Consider the following 23,107-nt stretch of genomic DNA (forward strand, 5'->3'; position numbering starts at 1 on the left):
TTTGTGAAATTTTTTACTTCTCTCTTTTCAAAGTTGGGGTTGGAGGGATTATGGAAGAAAATTCACTCATCTGCTTTTATCTATATCGTGATAATGACTAAGAAGGAGGAATTCAGAGAAGTAAGGTAGGAGTGACTCTTTAAGGTTGGGGGAAAATAGCAAAAACAATCCCCAAAGCATACATTTAACATCATCTATTCAGTAGTAATAGCAGAACAGCTGCAATTTTTTTGCAAAGAACAATTAATCTTTAAAATTTGTTTGACAGAGGGTTCATTTTCAAAATTATAATTCTCCATTTCTTCAGTCATGAGGACTTTCCTTTTCCAAAATATGTAGGGAAAATTGAATGAACTATATTCTTTGGATTCTATTCTCACAGCAATGCTTGCAGACACTCCCAATTACTTTTAACAACCATCTTAAATGCATGAACCAAAACGTACAATGTTACAAGACAGATGTATTGTGGATAGTATTTTCTGTTTGTATGGGGTAAAGGATTGAATAAAGAAGGTAGAATAACAGATTTGCTCACTGTGGGCTTAATTTATTCCATAGCTGTCCCTTTGTCTGCCAGATAGTCCAGTTTGGACAATAGACTACTTTCTTAATCCATGCATCACCTAATTGCCTTTTCCCTCACTTGGTTAACTGATCTTAGAGTGAAAGGTTTTTAAATGAAATATTTATAGGAAGAGAAATAAAGTTAAGAGTTGCAATTAGGAAAACCTTGGTTTAGATTCTGCCTCTAACATATACTGAACATAAGCCAAAAAAAAAAAAAAAAAAAAAAAAAGGATATTTTTGAGATGATAAACTCAGAGTGCATTTTTATCTCAATTCTTATTTAGCCCTCAGTTATTGAATGGGCTCAAGCAAACAGACCTGGAAGACATTCATTTAGAAAGTTCAAATCATCCACTACATCATTGGCCTTTACCAGTCATCCTGATTTTTAATGCCATCACCAGACTTTGACAGTGGCAGGAGAAAGTAAAGCCAATTACTTTGCCCAATTCTATCTCATTTAAATTCAATTCATTTCCAAATCAAGACATTACCCTGATGATGTTACTGGAGCTCTTAGAAAACAAAGGGCAAATAACAGCCGATAGTGAGCAAGTTGTTTAACTTCTGATGCTCCAAGGAAGCCTTCAAACATAATAATTTGAATTACTTCTTTATATCAATGAGAGAAATTTCCACAAACCAATAAAAGACCAGTCTGGAATCTCATCTCCTACCTTCCCCCCTACTCAACCCCACTTCAGAATCTATAGCAAATGTCTTAAGTCTTTGAGCTGGAAAAATTTTGTAAACTTGTTACATCTTTAATTGTACCTGGTATTTAATAGGTGTTCAGATAAATGTGTGCTGGATCAAATGTTTGCCAAATAGATTTCTTCACCACATGCTTTTACATACTCTTTTGTTTATAAGGTATTGCCATTCTTCTTTAGCTCACTGATATTCTTATTAATGAAATACTACACGGAGCTGATGGGACCAGCATCAAATGTGGAGTGATTGGAGAAATCGGCTGCTCCTGGCCTCTCACCGAAAGTGAGAATAAGGTTCTTCAGGCAACGGCCCATGCCCAGTCTCAGCTTGGCTGCCCGATTATCATCCACCCTGGTAGGAATCCAAACTCGCCCTTTAAGATTATACGAATCTTGCAAGAAGCTGGGGCAGACATCTCCAAGACCGTCATGTCTCACCTTGACAGGTAAAGATGCTGTATAGGAACCAGTATATGAAACATGTATATGGCTGAGTTTATCAGCCTATGGGTTCGAATGTTTATTTTAGGCTTACCAGGAAATGAGCAGATCAATTCAATCTGCAGTGATCATAGAATCAAGTACTGTTTGTCAAATCGCAACACATAGTTTTTACAAGATTTTATATAATCTTGCAAAAATGCAAGAATTTACAATCATGGTTAATTTACCATATTCAATAATTGTACAAAATTGTAATGAGTAATTACCATTAATAAACAGTAAATGAGAGGGTTCTGCAAAGGCTTGTTGATTATGTAGCCTTTCGTACCCATGTTACCATGTTGGATTTGAGATGGTCAATCTAGAATTGATGATTCTTTGAAAAGCCTATGAAAAATAAAAGCAAAAATAAAAAGAAATGTGTAAAGAAATAGTTTGGGCTTTAATCAAAGTTGTCTGATGCCATGTTTTGGCCTGTATGTCTGTTCCGAGTTCATAACTGCTATTCCTGGAGTACAGGCCCTGGCAGGAATGACTGAAGTGAAAAAGGTTATAAAAGGTTCCCTCATCAGTGGACTGAGCCAAGAGCAATGAAATCATACATCCATATTGAAGTAAGAGAGTGAATAAGAGGGGAATGGGAAGAGATTAAGCTTTTTTATAGCATCTACTATGTTCCAGAAAATGTGCTAGATGATTTTTTTAGGTTTGGATTTGTTTCTTTTTTACAAATATTATTTCATTTGATCCTTGCTACAATCCTGGTGAGATAGGTGCTATTATTATTCTCATTTTAACCTCATATTATAGTTGAATAAATTAAGGCTAACAGGAGGTAAGTGATTTGCCCAGGAAAACATAGCTAGTTAATTGTCTGAAGCTGCATCTTTGAGACCCCAACCCAGAGCTGTACCCACTATACCACCCTGACAACTGTTCATTCAGTGGTTCCCAAATGAATGATTGAGAGGAAGAGAAAGTTTGTATTAAGCAGTTACTGTGTGACACACATTGTATAGGTGCTAGAGATTATAAACAAAGATAATCCTTTTTTTCAAGGAGTTTTTATCTCAAGAAGAGAAACAATACTCAGAGGGGAATGATAGCCAAGGAGAAGCACCTTGGTCCAGAGAGTTACAGGGATCATGAGTGGGGAGGCCACATCCAGGAATACTGGCAGAGTTGAATGATTACAAAACTGGATTTAGGGAGAGGGAGATGATGAGAAGAAAGATTATATGTCTGCATATTGTAGCAAAAGTCAATCACCAATCAGAAAACCTGGGCTCTTTGGCAGAGATTTCTCCCAGGGCCAAGGCTGTTGACCTGTAAGAGACAGAATACATACATTGAGCAGCAGGGGGTATTTGGCATTTGCAGCTATGGATTTTATAAACAGTCATAACAGTTTGACTAAGATTTTCCATGAGTAATAATCCCTTAAATGTAATTGATACAAAAATTAATGCAGTTTCTCTAAGTACGAAGCTAAGAATATTTTAGAAAATAGCTGTTATCATACTCATTGGAATAATGCCATCCCAACAGATTGACAAATCCTGATGAACAGACCAGACATTCTGCTATTTGATTAACTAATAATGCAGTAGAATTTATGTATATAGCTATTCCCCTTAATAGAAATATTGTAGAATCCTGTGCAGAAAAAATAAATCACTCTGTGTGTCCCCAAAATGAGGAAGCCGAGGCTCATCAAAATAAAACCAGTTATTTATGCAGCTGTGATGGCTTCATGTTCACTACTTAGCCATCTCAGGAAATTTCTAGTATGTTTTTACTTACTATTGCCACTAAGAGATTTTTATCTCAAAAAGTGATTATACAATATCTCTCTAGAATGGTTACTGTCTTGGGGAAGGGAGAGGTAAGGGGTAAAGAGAGAAATTTGGAACACAAAGTTTTGCAAAAAAATAAATGCTGAAAACTATATTTATATGTATTTGAAAAGAAATATAATCCTATTTATTTATTTTTAATTTTTTTTGCTGAGATAATTGGGGTTAAGTGACTTTCCCAGGGTCACACAGCTAGGAAGTAGTAAGTGTCTGAGACGGGATTTGAACTCAGGTCTTCTTGACTTCAGGGCTGGTGCTTTATCCACTGCATCATCTAGCTACCCCAATACAATCCTATTTTTAAAAAAGAAGTGATTATATAATATCCCTGACTTGTATCTGACCATTGTCAGTAATATGTCCCAGATTATCTAAATGCCCTATAATACTGATATTCTGAGATAGCATTTTTTACATTTAGAGATGATGGTTCAACAGGAATTCTTCCATCTCTTGCTTCCATGTAGCCAGAGTAAAAAGCTTTGAGGGTGGACAGACAAGTAATTCAAATTCAATTCAATTCAATGAACAGTTGTTGAATGCCTCCTACCCACAAGGAACCATGCTGGGTGCTAGGAGGGATGCAACAACACATAAAACAGTTCTCACTCTTAAGGAGCTCACTGTATTGATGAGAGGACAAAGTGTTACCTGATAAAACCTGAGGAGAAATTTTCATTAAGGAGTTCTGAGAAACATTTCCCTGACAGAAAAACTTTCGTAGACATCATAGATCATAGAGTAAGAAGGGGAAGGGACTAGTGAGGTTATTAGTCAAGCTTCCTTACTCTTATAAACGAGGAAATGAAGGATAAAGCATTTCCATGGCTTTCCAAAGTTCATCCAGGTAGAATTATCAGAACCAGAATCTGAACCTGGGTGTTCTGAATGTAGTCAGCTCTCTTTCTACAAGTCTATGAATCCATCACAGGAAAATGGAAGGGGCAAGGGAAGGTAAAAGGGAAAGAACAAGGGAAGGGAAATGGGAAGGGAAAAGGGAAGGGAAAAGGGAAAGAACAAGGGAAGGGAAATGGGAAGGGAAAAGGGAAGGGAAAAGGGAAAGAACAAGGGAAGGGAAAAGAGAAGAAACAAGGGAAGGGACAAGGGAACGGACAAGGGAAGGGGCAAGGAAAGGGGCAAGGGAAGAGAAAAGGGAAGGGGGAAGGGAAAAGGGCAGGGAAAAGGGAAGGGAAAAGGGAAGGGAAAGGGCTCATCATAATTGATACTCAGGAGCTGCACCATCACTGAGTGTCTTCAGTATGATCTAGGATGGAATAAAGTGAGAGAGCCAACTTCGGTACTGAGCATTATGGAAAGGACATTTTGAGTGCCTCCACCTATTCTATTTCTGTTTTATGTGTTCTCCCTACTTAAAAGAGAGAAGAGAGGATGTAGGTGCATTTAGTGGGAAGGCAGCTGGGTAAGATGGCTTTCAAAGAAGCAGTACATTCAGAAAAGCATAATGTAGACAGGGGGAAAAAACCCTGGCTGGCAGCAAGCAGGCAGCTGTAGTTCCTGCAGGTGAATATTCACAGCAAGGCAGTTTCGAGGATGGAGTTTGAAGAGGTCAGCCTTTCACGGCCAGTCTCAGATCTGCCGGACAGTATGTATGATCTGGTCCACACCAAATGTGCATCTCAGCTTTTCATAATAGAAGATAAATCACAAAAAGCACATACTTTATGCAACAAAATGCACACAGAAACACCAAAAAAGGTGGGGAGGGAGAGACAGAAAACAAGGTATCCAGCAAGGAAGCAGAAAATAATTTTGTTTTCCCCCCCATCATTCTCTTTAGGCATAATGGAGAAGAATTTGAGCCCACAGGCTGTTACCGTTGCATGGCAACGAATCAAGGTGGTGGCTTGGCTCTGCTGGCCCCTTTTAGGATAGAGAGGGTTGTACAGCAGAGTAAAAATCCAGCTTCAACAGTCTTTAGTAAAAAATAATTTCTTTTTTTTTTCTAAATAAAAAAACTTTTTAAAATGTATGCTAATTAGAGGTACTAAAGTAAAATATACTAATATTTCCAAAAGCTTAGGATTATTTTTCTTAAGGCATATAAGTATCCATTTAGTAGGATTCATCTATAGCATGCTTTCCTTCATAGATGTTATCTCACTGTCTAGAGGGGACGTTTTGTCTCCCCGAGCTCAAAGGAGTTAATAAATGACTGGCTTCCTGGGAGACCTCTGGACCACATTGTTGTCATGTGACTATTTGTGACCAGCTTAAGGTCATTTACCTAGAGATATCAGACAGACAAGATAAATCTGTTTCTGTGGATAACAGTGCTTCTATTACCATCTGTTCCCTTAATAAATGGTTGAAGAAATGTGGGCTTGTAGAAAGCACTCCTTAAACATTAGAAATTAACCCTGGAAAACAATATTACTCTTTGACCATTGGAACTGTCCAAATGTAATATTTACAAAGTCATGATAATACCTAGGGGATTTGTGTAAATTCATATAATTCACGATGAATGGTAAGTCTTTAGAATTTTTCAAAGTAATTACCTTACTAGATAATTTATCCATTTACCATTTACCATGCACCAAGGTGACTCTGCACCCTAACTATCCACCTCTTCTCAAACTACTACAGACTATTTGAATTTGAAAATAATGCCACAGTGATATCACATACCTTATTTCCCACATGGGGCAAGACTTCAGTTTGACATTTATTTAAGGCAGCTACGTGCTTGCTCTTTTACGACTATACTCTTTCATTAGTGGATATAAAACAAAAATAACTGGAAAGGGTGAGGATGCTGTCTATATACTCAGGTAGACAATGTGGGATATTGTATTTAGAGTTACAAGACACGAGTTCAAATTATAATCATTTCACTTCTCTGACATTCTCAATCAGCAAAATGAAGGGAATTTTCCACTTACCCTGGAGGACAATAAATAGCTGCTATACCTCGATCTATTTGCTGCTTGGTTATCTATCATAACAACCCCAAAGGATTTTGCAGCAGAATGCCCAGACTTTGGAAAGGTAGATGAACTGTGCGAGAAAATAGAACATCACCCCTTTTACAAATCCCTGCTTGGGGATGGCAGGGTTTGAAAGGGAGTTAAAGAAAGCTGAGGTAGACAGAATAGGAGCAGGCAAGCCGCGATGGAGAATTGGTTCAGAATGCCAATCTCGGTCTCATTTGCTTATAGTCATTCAAGCCACATTCAGACAGCTCTTAGGAGAGAATGGTGCTTTAGCACAATCTCTCGCTTTCCTAATTAGAAGAGAGATGATGAATTATCATCCGCTCTTCTTCAAAAGTTTCACTCCTGAAAGTTTTCTTTTGCAAAACTAGATTGACCGAATGGTCCTCTGTCAGTCTCCCATAAGGGCCAACATTCTAAAAGACTTGCTTGGAATGGGAATCTTTCAACTTCTATCAGCCCAAGTTTTTCCAAGTTCACGAATCAGCCTCATGCCATTCACAAAGAAATCACAGGCAAATATTCAGTAGCCATACCCTCCCTCCAAAAAACCTCTCCAGAGAAGAATAATAGTACAGTTACATTTTTATAGCACAAAAGTATTGTGTATTTTTAAAATATTTAAATATTTTAAATAACAAATTTTAATTTAAATGAAATTTTAATATTAAAAAGTATATTGTAAATAATATTTTAAAACATTTAAGTGCATAGACATTGTAAATTTTATTAACTGATGGGGCTTCAAGTATTTAGAATCCTATATTAGATTAGGGTAATGGCTGATTGTTATTAGTGTTATCTCTTTTTCTTGACCTATAATACACAGAATAGAGGTTACCCCTTAGTCAAAAATGGACTAAGTCCTTCTGCACTATCAGGAATGAAAAAAAATCAACTTAGACCTGAAGGAAAAAATGAAGGCTAGACAAGTAACAATTCATAAAAGAGAACATACTTAGAGTACTGGGACTTCTTCCTATTTCTATTGCTGGCTGTCATTGTGTATGTCATTGGTATGACCTTAGAAAGTACAGAAAGCACTCTTCTTTATAAATACATCTATAGAGATGTGAATAGAGCCTAACATGAGTGTGTAGACTTATTTCTGTAATCTCTGCTTAGTCATATATAATATGTACTTCTGTGTATACTTCTGCACATATATGTGTACATGTATATTCAATTATATATAGATATATGTATGTGCACATGTATGTATATATGTATTGTATGTGTTGTATATGGGTGTGCATGCATGTGTTGCATTGTATGTATTATGTGTATATGTTGTGTGTATACATATATATACACTATTTTGATCTGGAATTATACACACACATGTGTGTATGTGTATATATATATGTGTGTGTGTATACATATACACAGATTTGTTTAAAGATATAAGCATATGTATACATATATTTATGGAATATAAAAATATAAAATATAGACATTTGTTGTATGGACAATAAGGCATAAACTATATAGGAGTGTGTGAGTGAGTGTGAGTGTGTGTGTGTGTGTGTGTGTGTGTGTGTGTGTGTGTGTGTGTGTGTGTGTGTGTAACAAATTCTAGCTCAAAACGGAGTTCTCACAGGGCTATCTAAGTAGTGCAATAGAACACCAGACCCAGAGCCAGGAAAATAACAGATATATACTAGCTGTGTGACCCTGGGCAGGTTGATCTATTTGCCTCAGGTTCCTCATTTGTAAAATAAGCTGAAGAAGAAAGTGACAAATCACTTCAATATTTTTGGCAAGAAATCCTCAAAAGGGATCACGAAAAGTTGGATACGACTGAAAAACAACAACAACAACATGGGCAGAAACTATCCTAAGCAAGAAAGTAACACAACCATTTTTTAGCTCTCCCAGCCTTCTGTTCTTAACTCCAAAACCTTCCCTTATAAAAAATGGCCACCGTCCTTCTCCATGTTCATGTAACATCCATGAACCATGAGAGTCACTGGCAGCTTCTTGGCAAATCTTGGGAAGGCGATGACAAACGGTGATGTTGAGGATTTATCAACTCTTCCCCAATATAGCTGTCTTTATAGAGATACTTGAACAAAGCTGACATTCTGCCCAAGAGAAAGTGGTGGATCATGCATTCCAGCTAGGATCTCATACCCACCTACACCTTTCACTAGTAATTTTCTTTTTCAAAAGCAATTTTTCATGCTGGTGACACCCCTCCCATGAAATGTGACACTTTAACAAATAGGGTTGCCATGTCCATGAGATTTATCTTCCCTCTCCTAGATATCATACTTCCTTGAACTGTGTGTAGCCCTACATGAAAAACAGAATCTCTTTTGTGTTGCGTAGCAGTGGGAAAGTTCACATGATTTTAAAAAAAAACCCTCTTCCTATCATGTATAAACTGTGAAGTGTATTTTAAAATAAAAATTTAATTACACTTGGCAATTCTGAGTCTACTTCTGGCAACAATTTTATTTAAACAAGGGTTTTTCTCCCTTGCAGCCCATCTGTTCCTGGTGCTTGAGCCTGCACTTAAGTCATAATATTGAAGGGGTGACATCAGCCCTTGCCATGGTAACAGACTATGATGTCATTAAACAGAGATAATGACTTAATTATACAGAATTAAGCAGACAAGAGTAGATGGCCTAAGAGCAAAGACTCCTATTCAAATACAAATTGCATAGGAATATAAGTACATAGCAATAGAATTATTCAGAGTTCTGTGTTTTCTACAGTTTTCCCCAAAATTGTAATTTATTTCTAGGGTTAGATCATGTTGTATATATGCATAAAATTAATAATTTCCATTGAACTGAACACACTCTGTTGTGCTCATGTCCATGTAATCATTTAACTTCTGATTTTCTACTGTATATGCACGAAATAAGCTCTATTAAGGGCTTATTTGAACTACCAAATGATCAGATCACAGATAAGTTTTAGCCAATACTTTCAAGGATCTAACCCTATATCATTACTATATGTTTTCAACATTAAAAAATTAAAGGCAAAATGGAAAATGACCAATTGAAAATATACTTATGGCTCTCTAATTGAAGTATTAAATTTTGTAATGGTCTTAGAAATATAAGCTATGACATCAGAAGCTCTAAATATGAATTTTAGTTCTAATGCTTGTTACTCATGTGACTCTGCTTAAGTCAGGTAACCTCTCTGTGCCTCAATTTCCCAACCTGTAGAGATTCATTCTAATCAATAGACAACTGCCAATGGGCAATGTATGTGCAACAGATACAAAGACAAAAGTTATTCTTTCCTCAAGGAGATTTTTATGTAATATTGCATTATATTATGTTATGATGAAAATAACATCCCCTATCTCATATGATTTTGAGGGATAATGGGTTCTTAATCTGGGCTCCATTAATTTTTTTCAATATTTTGATGACTGTATTTACATGTAATTGGTTTCCGTAAATCCTATGTATTTTATTTTATGCATTTCAACATATTATGCTGAGTAGGGGTCCATGGACTTCAACAGACTGCCTAAGAGGTTCATGTCTCAAAAAAAAAAGATTAAGACTATTTTAAGCAATAAAGAACTGTATAAAAGTTATTATTATTATTATTTAATGGACAAAATAGAATTCTATTTTATAGATTTAGCTTGAACTTTTCCATTGCATTTTAAATTTTGAACTCAGTTATAGAATTTTTAGGTTGGAAGAGACCTTGGAGATCATGTATCTCAATCCCCTCTCATTTTATAGAAGAAAAAAAGGAAGTTGACAAAAATGAGTGACCCAGGGTCAGACTGTTCCTTTGTCTCATTTTAAGGTACTTAGTGAAAAGACGTAGGCCATTTTAATGGGAAACTGGGTGGTACAGTAGCTCTGAGCCTGGAGTCAGGAAGATTCATCTTCATGAGCTATGTAATTTGGGGCAAGCCACTTAACCTTGTTTACCTCAATTTCATCATATATGGAATGAACTGCAGAAGGAAATATAGACCACTCCAATAGCTTTGCCAAGAAAACCCCAAATAGGATCAAGGAAAACCCAAAACCACTGAACAATAACAGAGGAAAGCCATTTTAATAATTACTTTTAAAAAAAAATAACCAAAATCTTAGAATCATTTAATCAAGAGTAAAATTTTGGATGTCAATTTGGGTAGAAGTTGGCCTTGGACAATTTGCAAAGATGTAGATTCAAATCTTACCTCTGATCCAGGAAAGTAATTTGAAGAGGCTAAATGATCTAATCTATATAAAGTACTTGATTTATCTTAAAGCACCACATAAATATCACATTATTTTATTATAGACCCAAATCCTTTCTTATTATACTGAAATTTGGAAATTATGTTGAAAACATTAATAAAAGCTAGCATAATGCTTTAAAGTTTCTATGGTGTTTAAACTATATATCTATATATATATATATACACACACACATATATATGTTGTTTCACACACATATGTTGTTTCATTTTTTTCTCTTACAATAACTCAGTGAAGAAGATGCTATTATTATTCCCTTTGTAGAGATGGGGAAACTGAGATAAATTAAGTAACTTGACCAGGATCACATAACCAGTAAGTATCTGAGGTAGAATTTGAACTTGAATCTTTCTGACTCCAAGCTCCTCACTTTATTATGCTAGCCAGGAATTATTTGAATTCGACAGTGACTATTTCAGTTTATATGTATAAACACAGCCTTAAGGTTTAATTGAGTTTTTTGAAAAAACTGTTTTATATAGATAGTAATGCCTTTTAGATTTTGCTTTAGTCAAAATGTCTTTTAATCTTTATGTTAGTCATAATATTGAAATATAAGTTCTATCTACCTAGATATTTACCTTGTGATCCAGTTTTTGCTTTGTCTCAATTTTCTTTTCTATTGCTTCCTGCTTCTATTCCTACCTGCTTCCCATCCAAAAATTCCATTTCCCATGAAAGAGAACTCTGTGTTAGATGAGCTCAAGCTTATAAAAGGGTTCAGAAGTCAGGGACAGCTGTCCAGTGTTATAGCAAAAGCCTCAAGAGACCAGGTGAGTGATCACTGTGTACCCTCCCTATGAAGATAGACTAATAGCTTGAGATGCCATTTCCTTCAGCTGATGGCAATGAGCTTTGTCATAAAATTACCCCAGTGCCTTATAAACAGAGCATGTATTGATTAGCTGTGGAACAAAAATATAAATCATACAACTGGAAAAAAATGTTAAGATGTTAACTAGATTACAACAATTCACAAATCTTATATTGATGCTAAAAAAAAAGATATTTTTAATGACAGAGATCATCATGTCCATCTTGAAGAAGGGATATTTTTTCAGAGTAAAATGCAGCATCTCTTATTACAGTTCTTAACTATATTATGAACTGTTTAGAGCAAAACAGTAAAAAATACTCTAGCTGAAAGAATAGGGAAAACTGAAGAGATAATATTAACGATGGAATGGTACCAATCAAATTAGAAGAGCCTTAAAATTATAGATGACTGTGACTTGTTAGATCATCTGTTGCATGTTTCATTTGATTATTTTCCGGCAGTAGTAGATGATCTCTAACTGTCATAATAATTTGTTTAGGATTAATCTTGACTATATAGTAAAAAGAAAGTTATTCCCATAAATACTATTTTTGCAGTATTGGATCTAGGGGGAAAGTCATCTAGATGATGTTGCCTCGCCCCTGTCCTTCTCACCTAAAAAGGTCTGACAATATTACGGTGCAAAATTCTAATTCCACATCACAAGAAAGTTCGCATGACTTAATGATATAACCTCTTTCTCCATAGAGCAAATTGCTCTGGGAAACACCAGAAATCGAATAAAGTTATAACCATAAATAGTAAATAAGCACTCTCACCACATAGCATCTAGCCAGTAAGCACATGGCTGTTCTTATCAAAGCTTCTCTTTGATGAATAACACTCACAGTTAGGGAGATTTTCTTTCCTTGGGCTTTTGAGCCATATTTTTATATGACTTCTGATAAGAATAATTACATGAATTAGTCATTCAATTGCCTGCACACTAATGCTCAGTTATCCCATGTTGGTCCCATCAAAATGCATCTGTCAGGAAGATAAATAATGAAATACACTGGATGACATGTAAACTACTCTTGTGAACAATCATATTTGGTTAATGTGTAGCATCTGGCCAAGAAATGTGATTTATTTGTGTTTTTGTTAAACATCAAATTCACTACTCTTTTCATGATCCAAGACATATTTCTACAACTACAGGTCTGAGTAAGTCATTGCCTCTTCCTCAGCTTAATCACTTCTTTTCCTTAAAAATCCTGGCTTCTGTACGTATACGGCCATGAATGCCTAAGAGCAATCCCACTGAGAGGATGCACGCTCCTTTCTTTGGATTCCTTATACTCCTATGTATTTGTTTCTGAAGCCAAATTCCTCTGAGACGCGTGAATTCTTTCTAGAAAGAAATTTCCTCCATGAATCTGTAACCTAGATAATTTGATAATTTGCTTATTGGCATGATTTAGTGGAAAGTAAAATTTTGACCACTCAAGACCACCTCGAATCAAATTTTGTCTTTGATATATACTGATTGTAAGACTCTGGACAAATCATTTAAACTCTCAGTCCTCTAGGCAACTTTCTTAAATTGCAATTTACAAAAAGTTCTGACCTACATTGGGAAAGGAATTTTCCCAACAGGAATTTTCCATACCAATAAATTATAATCTAGTCCCTTTTCCTCTTTCTTTCCTATCCTTCTCAATAGATAAATAGGAACTTTCCTAGCAGGAATTTCTTATACCAATAAATTATAATCCAGTCCTTTTCTTTTTCCTTCCCTGGAAGATTTATATAAACTGGTAGAGAATAAAGTGACAGATAATACACACAATTACTTATAATAAAGCAAATGAAAAGACCACTAAAGGAAACTGCACTCTAATTATAACTAGCAAATCTAAATCATAGAGAACTTAATGATGAAACCATTTCAATCCTTTTTCAGTGAAGTAGCCAGAGAGAGGAGGGCTGTACAGGAAGAATGCCCTATATACAGTCAGACAATTTTGGTTATAGTGATCGTTTTGGCTTAACTTTTTCACAAAATGGAAGGTTCAATTTGAGTGTTATACCTATAAATAGTGACAATGTAAAAACAATAGGTATAAAAATATTTTTCTTTTTAAATGTAAAAAAAAGATCTCTAAAATAGAGTTGCACAAAATGGTAATTTTAAGACTTGTGATAGCTGTGGGCTTTATCACATTTTAAAGAGGGAAATATTTTTAAAACTCCCTAAAATATCACTTTTTTGGGACCACTGTATTACTTAGTGATCTTTAGTAAGCTCCCTGTTGTCTGCTTGATGAAGTACTTAGCCTCCCAGTCAGACTCCTTCCAACTTTCTGGTCTTTTCTCTCTTTTGTGTTTCCCTTTTATGAAAATTCTAGATCTATCTGTCTGTCTGTCTGTCTATCTATCTATCTATCTATATGTATATTTTTCCCAGTAGAGGTTCTAGCATTTCTTCTACTTGGAGCATCTTCCTTATTCTCTCTGAATACTGAAAGGTACCCAATTCTCCTTTTTTGTTGTTGTTAATTTTTTTTTTTATTTCTTAATAGTATTTTTTCTAATCACATGTAAAGATCGTTTTCAACATTCATTTCTGTAAGATTTTGAATTTCAAATTGTTCTCTCTCTCTTCCTACCCTTCTACCCAAGACAACAAGCAATCCCAGTATATGTTATACATATACAATCATTTAAACATATTTCCAAATTAGTCATGAACAAAAGGGAGAAACATAAGAAATAAAAAACCAAAAATGTGAGAAAAATATTTGATCTGTATTTAGTATCCATAGTACTTTCTTTGGGTATAAATGGCATTTTCCATCATAAGTCTATTAAAATTGTCTTAGATCACCATATTGTGAGAAGATCCAAGTCTATCACAACTGATCATCACACAATCTTGCTGTTACTATGTACAATATTCTACTAGTTTTTCCCATTTCATTCAGCATCAGTTCATGTAAGTATGTTTTTTCTGAAATCTGCCTGCTCATCATTTCTTATAGAACAATAGATTATAGAACATTTCTTATAGAAAAATACATTCATATACTATAACTTGCTCAGCCATTCCATAATTGATAGGCAACTCCTTAATTTCTAATTCTTTGCCATCACAAAAAGAGCTGCTGCAAATCTTTTCCCTCTTTTATGATTTTTTGGGATATAGTAGTACTACTTGATCAAAGGGTAGGCAGTTTTATAGCCCTTTGGACATAGTTCCAAATTGCTTTCTGGAATGGTTTAATCAGTTCACAACTCCACCAGCAGTGCATTAGAGGGCCAGTTTTCCCACGGTCACTCCAACATTCATCATTTTCTTTTTCTGTCATGTTAGCCAATCTGATAGGTGAGAAATAGTACTTCATAGTTGTTTTAATTTGCATTTCTCTAACCAGAAAAGACCTAGAGCATTTTTCTTATGACTATAGATAATTTTAATTTCTTCATCTGAGAATTGCCAATTCATATCTTTTGACCATTTATCAATTGGAGAATGACTTATATTCTTATAAACTTGACTCAATTCTCTATTTTTTTTAGAAATGAAGCTTTTATCAGAAACACTGACTATAAAAATTGTTCTCGGTTTTTGCATTGGATTTGTTTGTGCAAAAACTTTTTTATTTAATGTAACAAAAATTATCCACTTTGAATTTCACAATGTTTTCTAGTTCTTCTTCAATGATAAGGTAAATTATATCTTTTTCTCCTAATGTGCTTATTATAACACTTTTTATGTTTAAATCATGAACCCATTTTGACCCTCTCTTGGTATAGGATGTGAGATGTTGTTCTGTACCTAGTTTGTGTCATGTAATTTTCCCAGCAGATTTTGTAAAATATTGAGTCCTTATTCCAGAAGTTGGAGGCTTTGGGTTTATCAAACAGTAGATTATTATAGTCATTGACTATTGAATGTACTCTATTCTTCAGGGTCCACCTTAAATTCCACCTCTTCCAATAAGACTGTTGATTACTCAAAATCCAAAAGTAAACTTTTTTCTTCTGAATTTATATATCACTCATTTTTCGATTTATGTGGTACTTATCTCACTTTCTTGTGATACTATTATTTGTCCTTGGGTCTTGAAGAGGATCATGATATCAGGAAGATGACAGTAAGTGAATTGGATTTAAGTGGGGGAGGGCTGTGCAAGATCACCTGCCTCACCTTCTCCTCCAGAGACATCTGAGTCCAGTGGCCAGACACAGATCAGGATGACTGGGATGGCTCTGGATTCAGTGGAAGACTTTAGTCTTTTTAAACTGAAACCTTTAGGAGGTTTCAGTTTGACTGAGGCAATATCCAGTCAGTGGTTAAGACTAGGTAAAAATGAAGCAAAGAATGGAATCTTGTATCTAGTAAAGAACAAAACAAAACAAAAATAAACCAAAAAAAAGCCCAATCTAGTAAGTTTTGGCCAAAACAGAAATAATTGCTATTTATATTTAGTCTGAGCCAATCAGGGCCCAAACAATGTTGAATTGACATATACTCTACATCTCCCATCTGATGAGTTCCTAGGAAGAATTTCTTTTATATACACACACTGAATATATCTGTCTTCCACCTGGCTTATATAATACATTTGTTAAATGAATGGGGAAGCAGCCAATATCACTAAGTCACACACACACACACACACACACACACACACACACACACACACACACACACACAATACAATGTCAATGTAGAATGTCTGACATCCATTCACTATTAGTTTGTTTCTAATTGGAATAGAACTGTACTTAGCAGAAACTGAAGACTTGGCTGATAGAAAATCCGTAGAGTTTTTATAAGTTTCCAGATAAAGAGCTCCACATGGAAGCTGCAGTTCAAAATAATCTTAAAAAACTCTGGACTTTTTCTCCCACTCATCTGACTGTTATTTCTCAGTCTCCTTTGTAGAATCACCATCATTCAAGCCCTTTGTATAAGGTTATCCCCTTAGTTCTAGGGTTTTCTCTGTCATTGTCCCTTTTTATATTTTTTTCTTTGCAGATTGTCAGCTGACATCCTCAACTCCTCAATTTTCCTCATTCCTCATAATCAAATACTCACCTCACTTGTCCCAACTGTACATACGCAGCATCTCTTGCAGCTACCATCTTGTCTCCATTCCCAAAGTCACCTCTCTTATAATTATCTTCATTTCTCTGATTCCAGTCTGTCCCCTTTCCAATCTATCCTGGGCCAACTGGATGCTTCTAAAACACATATTTAACTAGATCACTTCCCCCACTGTCAAACAAACATGTATTTATTAAGCATTTATGTGCCAAGCATTGTGCGAAGTGTTGGGATTATAAGAAAGGCAGCACATAAGAGAAAGAAAGGGGAGAAGGAATAGGAGTACCCATGTAGCACAGGTTGAAGAATAGGAATGATGGAGAATATCCAGAAATCCAGAGTGAGGTATTTCTCTGTTGTGTCCAGAATAAAATATAAATTTGTTTGGTTTGTAAAGTCTTTTGCAATCTGGCTTCAGTCTATGTTTCTTATTTTATATTTTTATATTATTCTCCCTTACACATTAGTCCCTTATGCTAGCCAATCTGGCTACCTGCTGTTCCCCATATACCAATACGCTGAATGTCTAGAATGTTCATAACTGCCCCTTGGAATCCCCATCATTTTTCAAGGCAAAGACTCCAAATACAAGATCTTTACTAAAGCTTAATTGGGTCCTCTTCTGCAAAAAAAGAATTACTCATATTTACTTTGAATATATTTTGTACTTATTATGTCCCTCCAGTAGAATGTAAGCTCCTTGAGGGAAGGGATATTGTATTTTTATTTTTTATATCTTTTTCCCCTAAAATAGTTCTTGGGACTTGCTAATGTATGGGGTGGAGAGTGAAGAAATGGAACAATCTGAACCTGTAATTTCACTAAGAAATTTCAGATTAGGAAATATAAGATTGCAACTACTCTGCAACACTCTTAGGGAGTTGCTTAGAGCTCAAATGTCTCTCTGAGGTTACAAAATCCATAATGAATAGATTCTGAACTTGAACCCAGATGCGTCTGACTTCAAGACTAGTTCCCCATCCATTCTGCTTGGGGCATGACAATTGTTTCAGAAATGTTTGTGGAACTAAAATAAAGTGAGTTCAATATATCATAGCACAGTTTGGCAAATATTATGAAGAGGCCCCATACGTATATATGTGCTCATCTCAGTTGCCTCCCTAATGCCATCCACCAAAAAATACCTTAGGGTCTTTCTAGCTGTTTTGATATCTAAAGATGTAATCCCCTCCCTTCATTCCTTTGTAGATGAACAGCTATGCTCTTAGATCTTGAAATTAATAATTAAGGACTTATAGGCATCTATTTTTATGGGGTGCTCTTGTTTGGTGCAAGAAAAGAAAATGTCTTAGTTTTCATAACAGTATTATGGGAAAATCTTCCAGGAAGGAAAATATACTCAAGAATCTCTCTCTCTCTCTCTCTCTCTCTCTCTCTCTCTCTCTCTCTCTCTCTCTCTCTCTCTCTCTCTCTCTCTCTCTCTCTCTCTCTTCTTTTTGCATTTCCTTAACCACACTTCCATTTTCCCATCAAGAGACCTGTGCACATCAGGACAGCTTACTTTCTTTGTGATCACATCTATGTAGGTAATCCTCCGCTGCAGATTACAACATATTCATAATGACTTCATCCTATTTAACTCTTGTTCAAATTCTTTCCTAAGTGAGAGGGATCCATCCAGTCTACTGGAGAGTCTTCTGCATCTTTTCAGGTTATTGAATAACTACCAGTGAAGCCCCCAGATTGACCATCATTTAGTTCATGCTTACTGTGTTCTTTTTTGGTCCTACACTTCCTTAATAATATGAGGTGTCCCAAAAGTTCATGGCAGTTTTAAACCACTTAATAAATAAATTTTTAAAAAGCAATTACAGCTTAAAACTGTACTGAGACTTCTGGATATCCTGTATATTTTATGCTGCTTCTCTTAAGATAGTGTAATGTGATAAAAGAAAGGTTGAATTTGGAATCAAAGAACCTGCATTTATATCCCAGATCTGCAATTTATTACGTGTAGACAAGCCACTGAACCTCAGTTTCCATATTTGTAAAATGAAAGGGTTGGACTAGAATAGCTGTAAGATCTCTTCCAGCTATATTTCTGATCCTGAGTTAATGGTGTGAAACACAAGAGAGAATGACATTAATTAAAAATGGGTCCAGGACTAATCTACATTTTATATCCAAGGGAAGATTTTTTTTTCAATTTTTTCCCAGGCTCAAAGACTTTTTTTAAGCCACAGTATGTGCTATGTTTGATTAGGGAATAGGGAAAGAGGAAGATTCAGTCCTTCTTCAGAAATGACTAATCAGGATAAAAGCAAAGTCAGAGCCTAAAAAGTATCCCAGGAAATCATCCAATCTAATCCCTTTGTGTCAGAAGGATTATTGAATAATTATAGTCCTATAGTTTTTAGGATATTCTTTTGAAGATATTTCTGACCTCTTGGAAGCATAATTCCCCACTGTGCTATGTAGAAATCTAATACTACATTAATCCTTGCATCCTGGAGCTGCCATGGTAATAAGATATTACCGTGGTTAAAGCAGAAGACAATGGGGATGGAGTTCAATTTCCAGTGCTGCTAGTGGCAAAATTTGGATCTCAATCATTTCCTTACTCTTAACCCTACCCTGAATGGTGTAAAATGGGGCACATTATTTTTTCTTCCTATTTTTTTCTTAGATAGTTTTTGTAGACTTTTCATTATCATTACTCTTTATATCTCTAAGTCTTTAAACTTTCAAGTGTTGAATTTCCCTCAACTCACTCTTCTTTATTTCTTAATACTATTATTTTGTCTAATCTAATTCCATCAATTCTTATCTTCTTATTACAGGAAATGGCACTGATAAGCAGTTTCTTCATTCATGAGTTCCTCATATCAATTAACTAATGGATCACATAATTTTAAACCAATCTCATTATTATTATTCATTCTAATTTTGATTTTATTTTTGTAAAATCTTTAATTATTTTCAATTGAAAATATCTGTTTTCTTTTATAACTTCCTATATTCTTACTGTATTTTTAATTCTTTCCCTGACCATGGCTGTAACACTTTTTACTTTGTTTTTTCTTTATTTTTTTTATATTGTAATTTTTAAATATTTAGACCATTTGTGAGTTTGGAATTACGTTGTGGAATATAATGCAAATTGTTGTCCTAAATTTTCCCCCAAATTCCTTTCCAGCTTTTTTAAAAATTCGAATTGAAAATTTCTCTCCAAGAAATTTATATTCTCAGGTTCATCAGAAGATCATTTAATAGGTTGTGGTCATAAGCAATGAAGGCCTAAATTAGAATGATGGCTATTGTCAGATTTATTAGAATATAATTAGGTAAAATATTTTCTAATTTAATTTCTTTATTTTTTTCCTCATTAATGGGAATTTCACCTTTTTCATTTTTGGTGCTGGATATTTAGTTTTCTTTTTCTTTTCTTTTCTTTTCTTTTTTTTTAATCAATTTAACCAATGGCTTATCTATCTCAGTAAGGTTTTTTGTTTTTGTTTTTTTCCATTAAATCATCTTCTAGATCTCAATTGTTTGTTTGCCTTTTTTTTTTTTTTACTTTCAGTATTATTATCTCATCTTTGATGTTCAGGATTTCCAATTTAGTGATTGTGAGTTTTTAACTTTTTCTTTTTCAAGTTTTTTTTTTTTTTTTTAGTTATATGCTTGATTCATTAATCTTTTCTTTTTTTTCTATTTTATTTACGTAAGAATTTAGAGAAATGAAATTTCCCTTAGGTATTGCTTTGGCTGCATCTCATAAATGTTGGTATGTTATTTCATGGTTGTCATTCTCTTTAATGAGATTATTGATTATTTTTATGATTTGTTCTTTGACAAAAGACAGTTTTTCTTTAGGATTATGTTGTTTAATTTCAATTAAGTTTTAATCTATCTTTCCTCTAACCTTTATTAAATGTAATTTTATTGTATTGTGATTTTAAAGAATATATTTAATAGTTCTGATTTTTTATATTTGACTTTGATGTTTATGCCCCATTACATGATTTATTTTTGTGGAAGTACCATATGCTTTGTGTTCCCATTCTGTTTCCTCTAATATCTATCTATTTATCTAACTTTTCTAACATTATATTTGCCTCCTTAATTTCTTTTCCTTTTGGTTCAATTTATAAAATTCTCAGAGGAGAAAATTGAAGTCTCCCTATTAGTATACTTTTGCTGTCTATTTCTTCCTGTAACTCACTTAACTTCTTTAAGAATTAAGAAATTGGTGCATATATATTTAATATTGATATTTCATTGTCTATGGTACCTTTGAACAAGATGTAATTTCCTTTTGTATCTCTTTTAATTAGGACAATTTTTGTACTTACTTTGCAATCAGGATTGTCCTCCCTGCTTTTTTAAAACTTCAGCTAAAGCATATAGGTTCTGCTCCATCTCTTTACCTTTATTCTCTGTGTATATGTGTCTCCCTAAGCTTCAAATGTGTTTCTTGTAATCAACATATTATAGGGTTCTGGTTTTTAATCCACTTCCAATTTGTGAAAGAGTTCATCTCAATCATTATAATTATTATCTAGGTAATAATCATCTTATTCTTCGTTTATCCTCTCTCTCATTTCATTCTTTCTCTCATTACTGATGTTTTGCCTCAATCTACCACCTCTCTTAACTTGATCCTTTCTGTAAGTCCCGCTCCCCTTTATTTAATCATCTTCCCGCCTACTTCCCAGTCAGGTAAGATCAATTTCTAGATTCAACTGAAAATGTGTATTATTCCCTCTTTGAGTCAATACTGATGAGAGTAAAGTTCAAGCAATGCTTTTCACCCACCCTCCTATCTTCTCCTCCAGGGTGATAGGTCTTTTGTGACTTTTCATGTGAAATAATTGACAGCATTCTTCCTTCCACAATATACTCTTCTTTGTCATCTATTAATCTTTATACCATTTCATCAAATTCAATTTGTATCCATACCCTCAATGTATATTCCTTCTAGGTGGATTATTAGTGATACAATTTTTAATAATTACAAGTATCATCTTTTTTCTGTAGGGATGTAAATAGTTTAACAATATGGAATCCCTCCTGTTTTCTTTTCCCTTTTTACTTGTTTATTGTTTCTCCTGGGTCTTGATATTGGAAGTCAAATTTTTTTTGATTACTTCTGGTCTTTTCCTTATGAAAGCTTGAAATCCTTCTATTTCACTGAATGATCATTTTTTACCTTTATTAATCTTGTCAGGTAAGTGATTCTTGGTTGTAGTCCTAGCTCCTTTTCTTTGTCAAATATCAGGTTCCATAACCCCTGATACTTTAATGTTGCAGCTGCCAAATACTGTGCAATCCTGATTGTGACTCTCTGATATTTGAATTGTTTCTTTCTGGTCACCTGTATTAATTTTTTTTTCATTTTTTGGGATTTCTTTCCTAAAGTGATCAGTGAAACCCACTAATTCAATGCCTATTTTGCCTTCTGGTTCCAGAACATCAGAGCAGTTTTCCTTAATTTCTTAAAAGATACTGTCCAAGTCTTCCTTTTGATTAGACTTTCTGGTTGTTCAATGTTTCTGATATTGCCTTTCCTGGATCTGTTTTCTATGTCAATAGTTTGTTGGGGTTTTTTCCTCCATGAGGTATTTTTTTTCATTTTTATCCATTTTTTCATTCTTTTGAATTTGCTTGATTGATTCGTGATTAATCTCTACTCACTCAATTCTAACTTTTTAAATATTGCTTTTCTCAATTGGCTTTTGTACTTTCTTTTCCATTTGGCCAAATGTACTCTTTAAGGGATTGTTTCCTTCAGTGGATTTTAAAATCTCCTTTTCTATTTGGCCAATTCTATTTTTTAAGCAGTTTTCCAAGCTTTTGTCTTTCTTTTTTTCATAATTCTTTTGCATCACCTTCATTTTTCCTTTATTTTTCTTCTACCTCTCATATAATTTTAGATCTCCTTTTTGAGCTCTTTCATGAGTTCTTTCTGGATTTGAGATCACTTCCCAGTATTCTTTGAGGTTTTGCCTATAGATGTTTTGGCATTGTCATCTCTTCTGAGTTTGTGTCCTGGTTTTCCCTTTTACCATAACAACTTCCCATGGTCAGATTATTTTTGTTGTTGGTGGTTATTGCTTACCTTTTTTAAAAGCACTTTCTCCTTTCTTTTAAATTTGAGATTTCTTCCCAAGCTGGAAGGATTATTGTTTCAGGGTTCTTGTCTCAGTAGGCACTGGCCGTGTACCTAGTGCTGGATGCAATGATGTTGCTCTGAGACCCATGGGGGACCCTCATATCTAGTGTTACACTGAAGAGGTGGGATGCAAGTGGCAGGGTGCTCCTGGAGGCCCTAAAGTTTTGGAAGCTTACCTAGTGCTGAGAGAGGATCTTAGTGCGAGTGTCTGTCATGTGCTGAGTCCAGTAGGGTATTTCTGTTTTTCCCTGAGGCTACACTGAAGTACTTGCCCGTCTGGCTGTCTGTTTGCCTGGGGTTTCCCTAAAGCATGTGGTGGCCTAGCC

General features: G+C 34.7%; 1 protein-coding gene across 2 annotated transcripts in view; it reads left to right on the forward strand.

Annotated features, from left to right (window-relative positions):
• PTER (phosphotriesterase related) overlaps nucleotides 1-23,107 on the forward strand; it is a 101,647-nt gene that overhangs the window by 55,877 nt on the left and 22,663 nt on the right. For both annotated transcript variants that reach the window (XM_074266673.1, XM_074266674.1), the window contains exon 3: nucleotides 1,464-1,729. In XM_074266673.1, coding sequence (XP_074122774.1) covers nucleotides 1,464-1,729 — 266 coding nt within the window. The remainder of the gene's footprint in view (nucleotides 1-1,463; nucleotides 1,730-23,107) is intronic.

The sequence above is a fragment of the Sminthopsis crassicaudata genome, chromosome 5 (genome assembly GCF_048593235.1).
Source record: "Sminthopsis crassicaudata isolate SCR6 chromosome 5, ASM4859323v1, whole genome shotgun sequence".
In the NCBI taxonomy this organism is placed as follows: domain Eukaryota; kingdom Metazoa; phylum Chordata; class Mammalia; order Dasyuromorphia; family Dasyuridae; genus Sminthopsis; species Sminthopsis crassicaudata.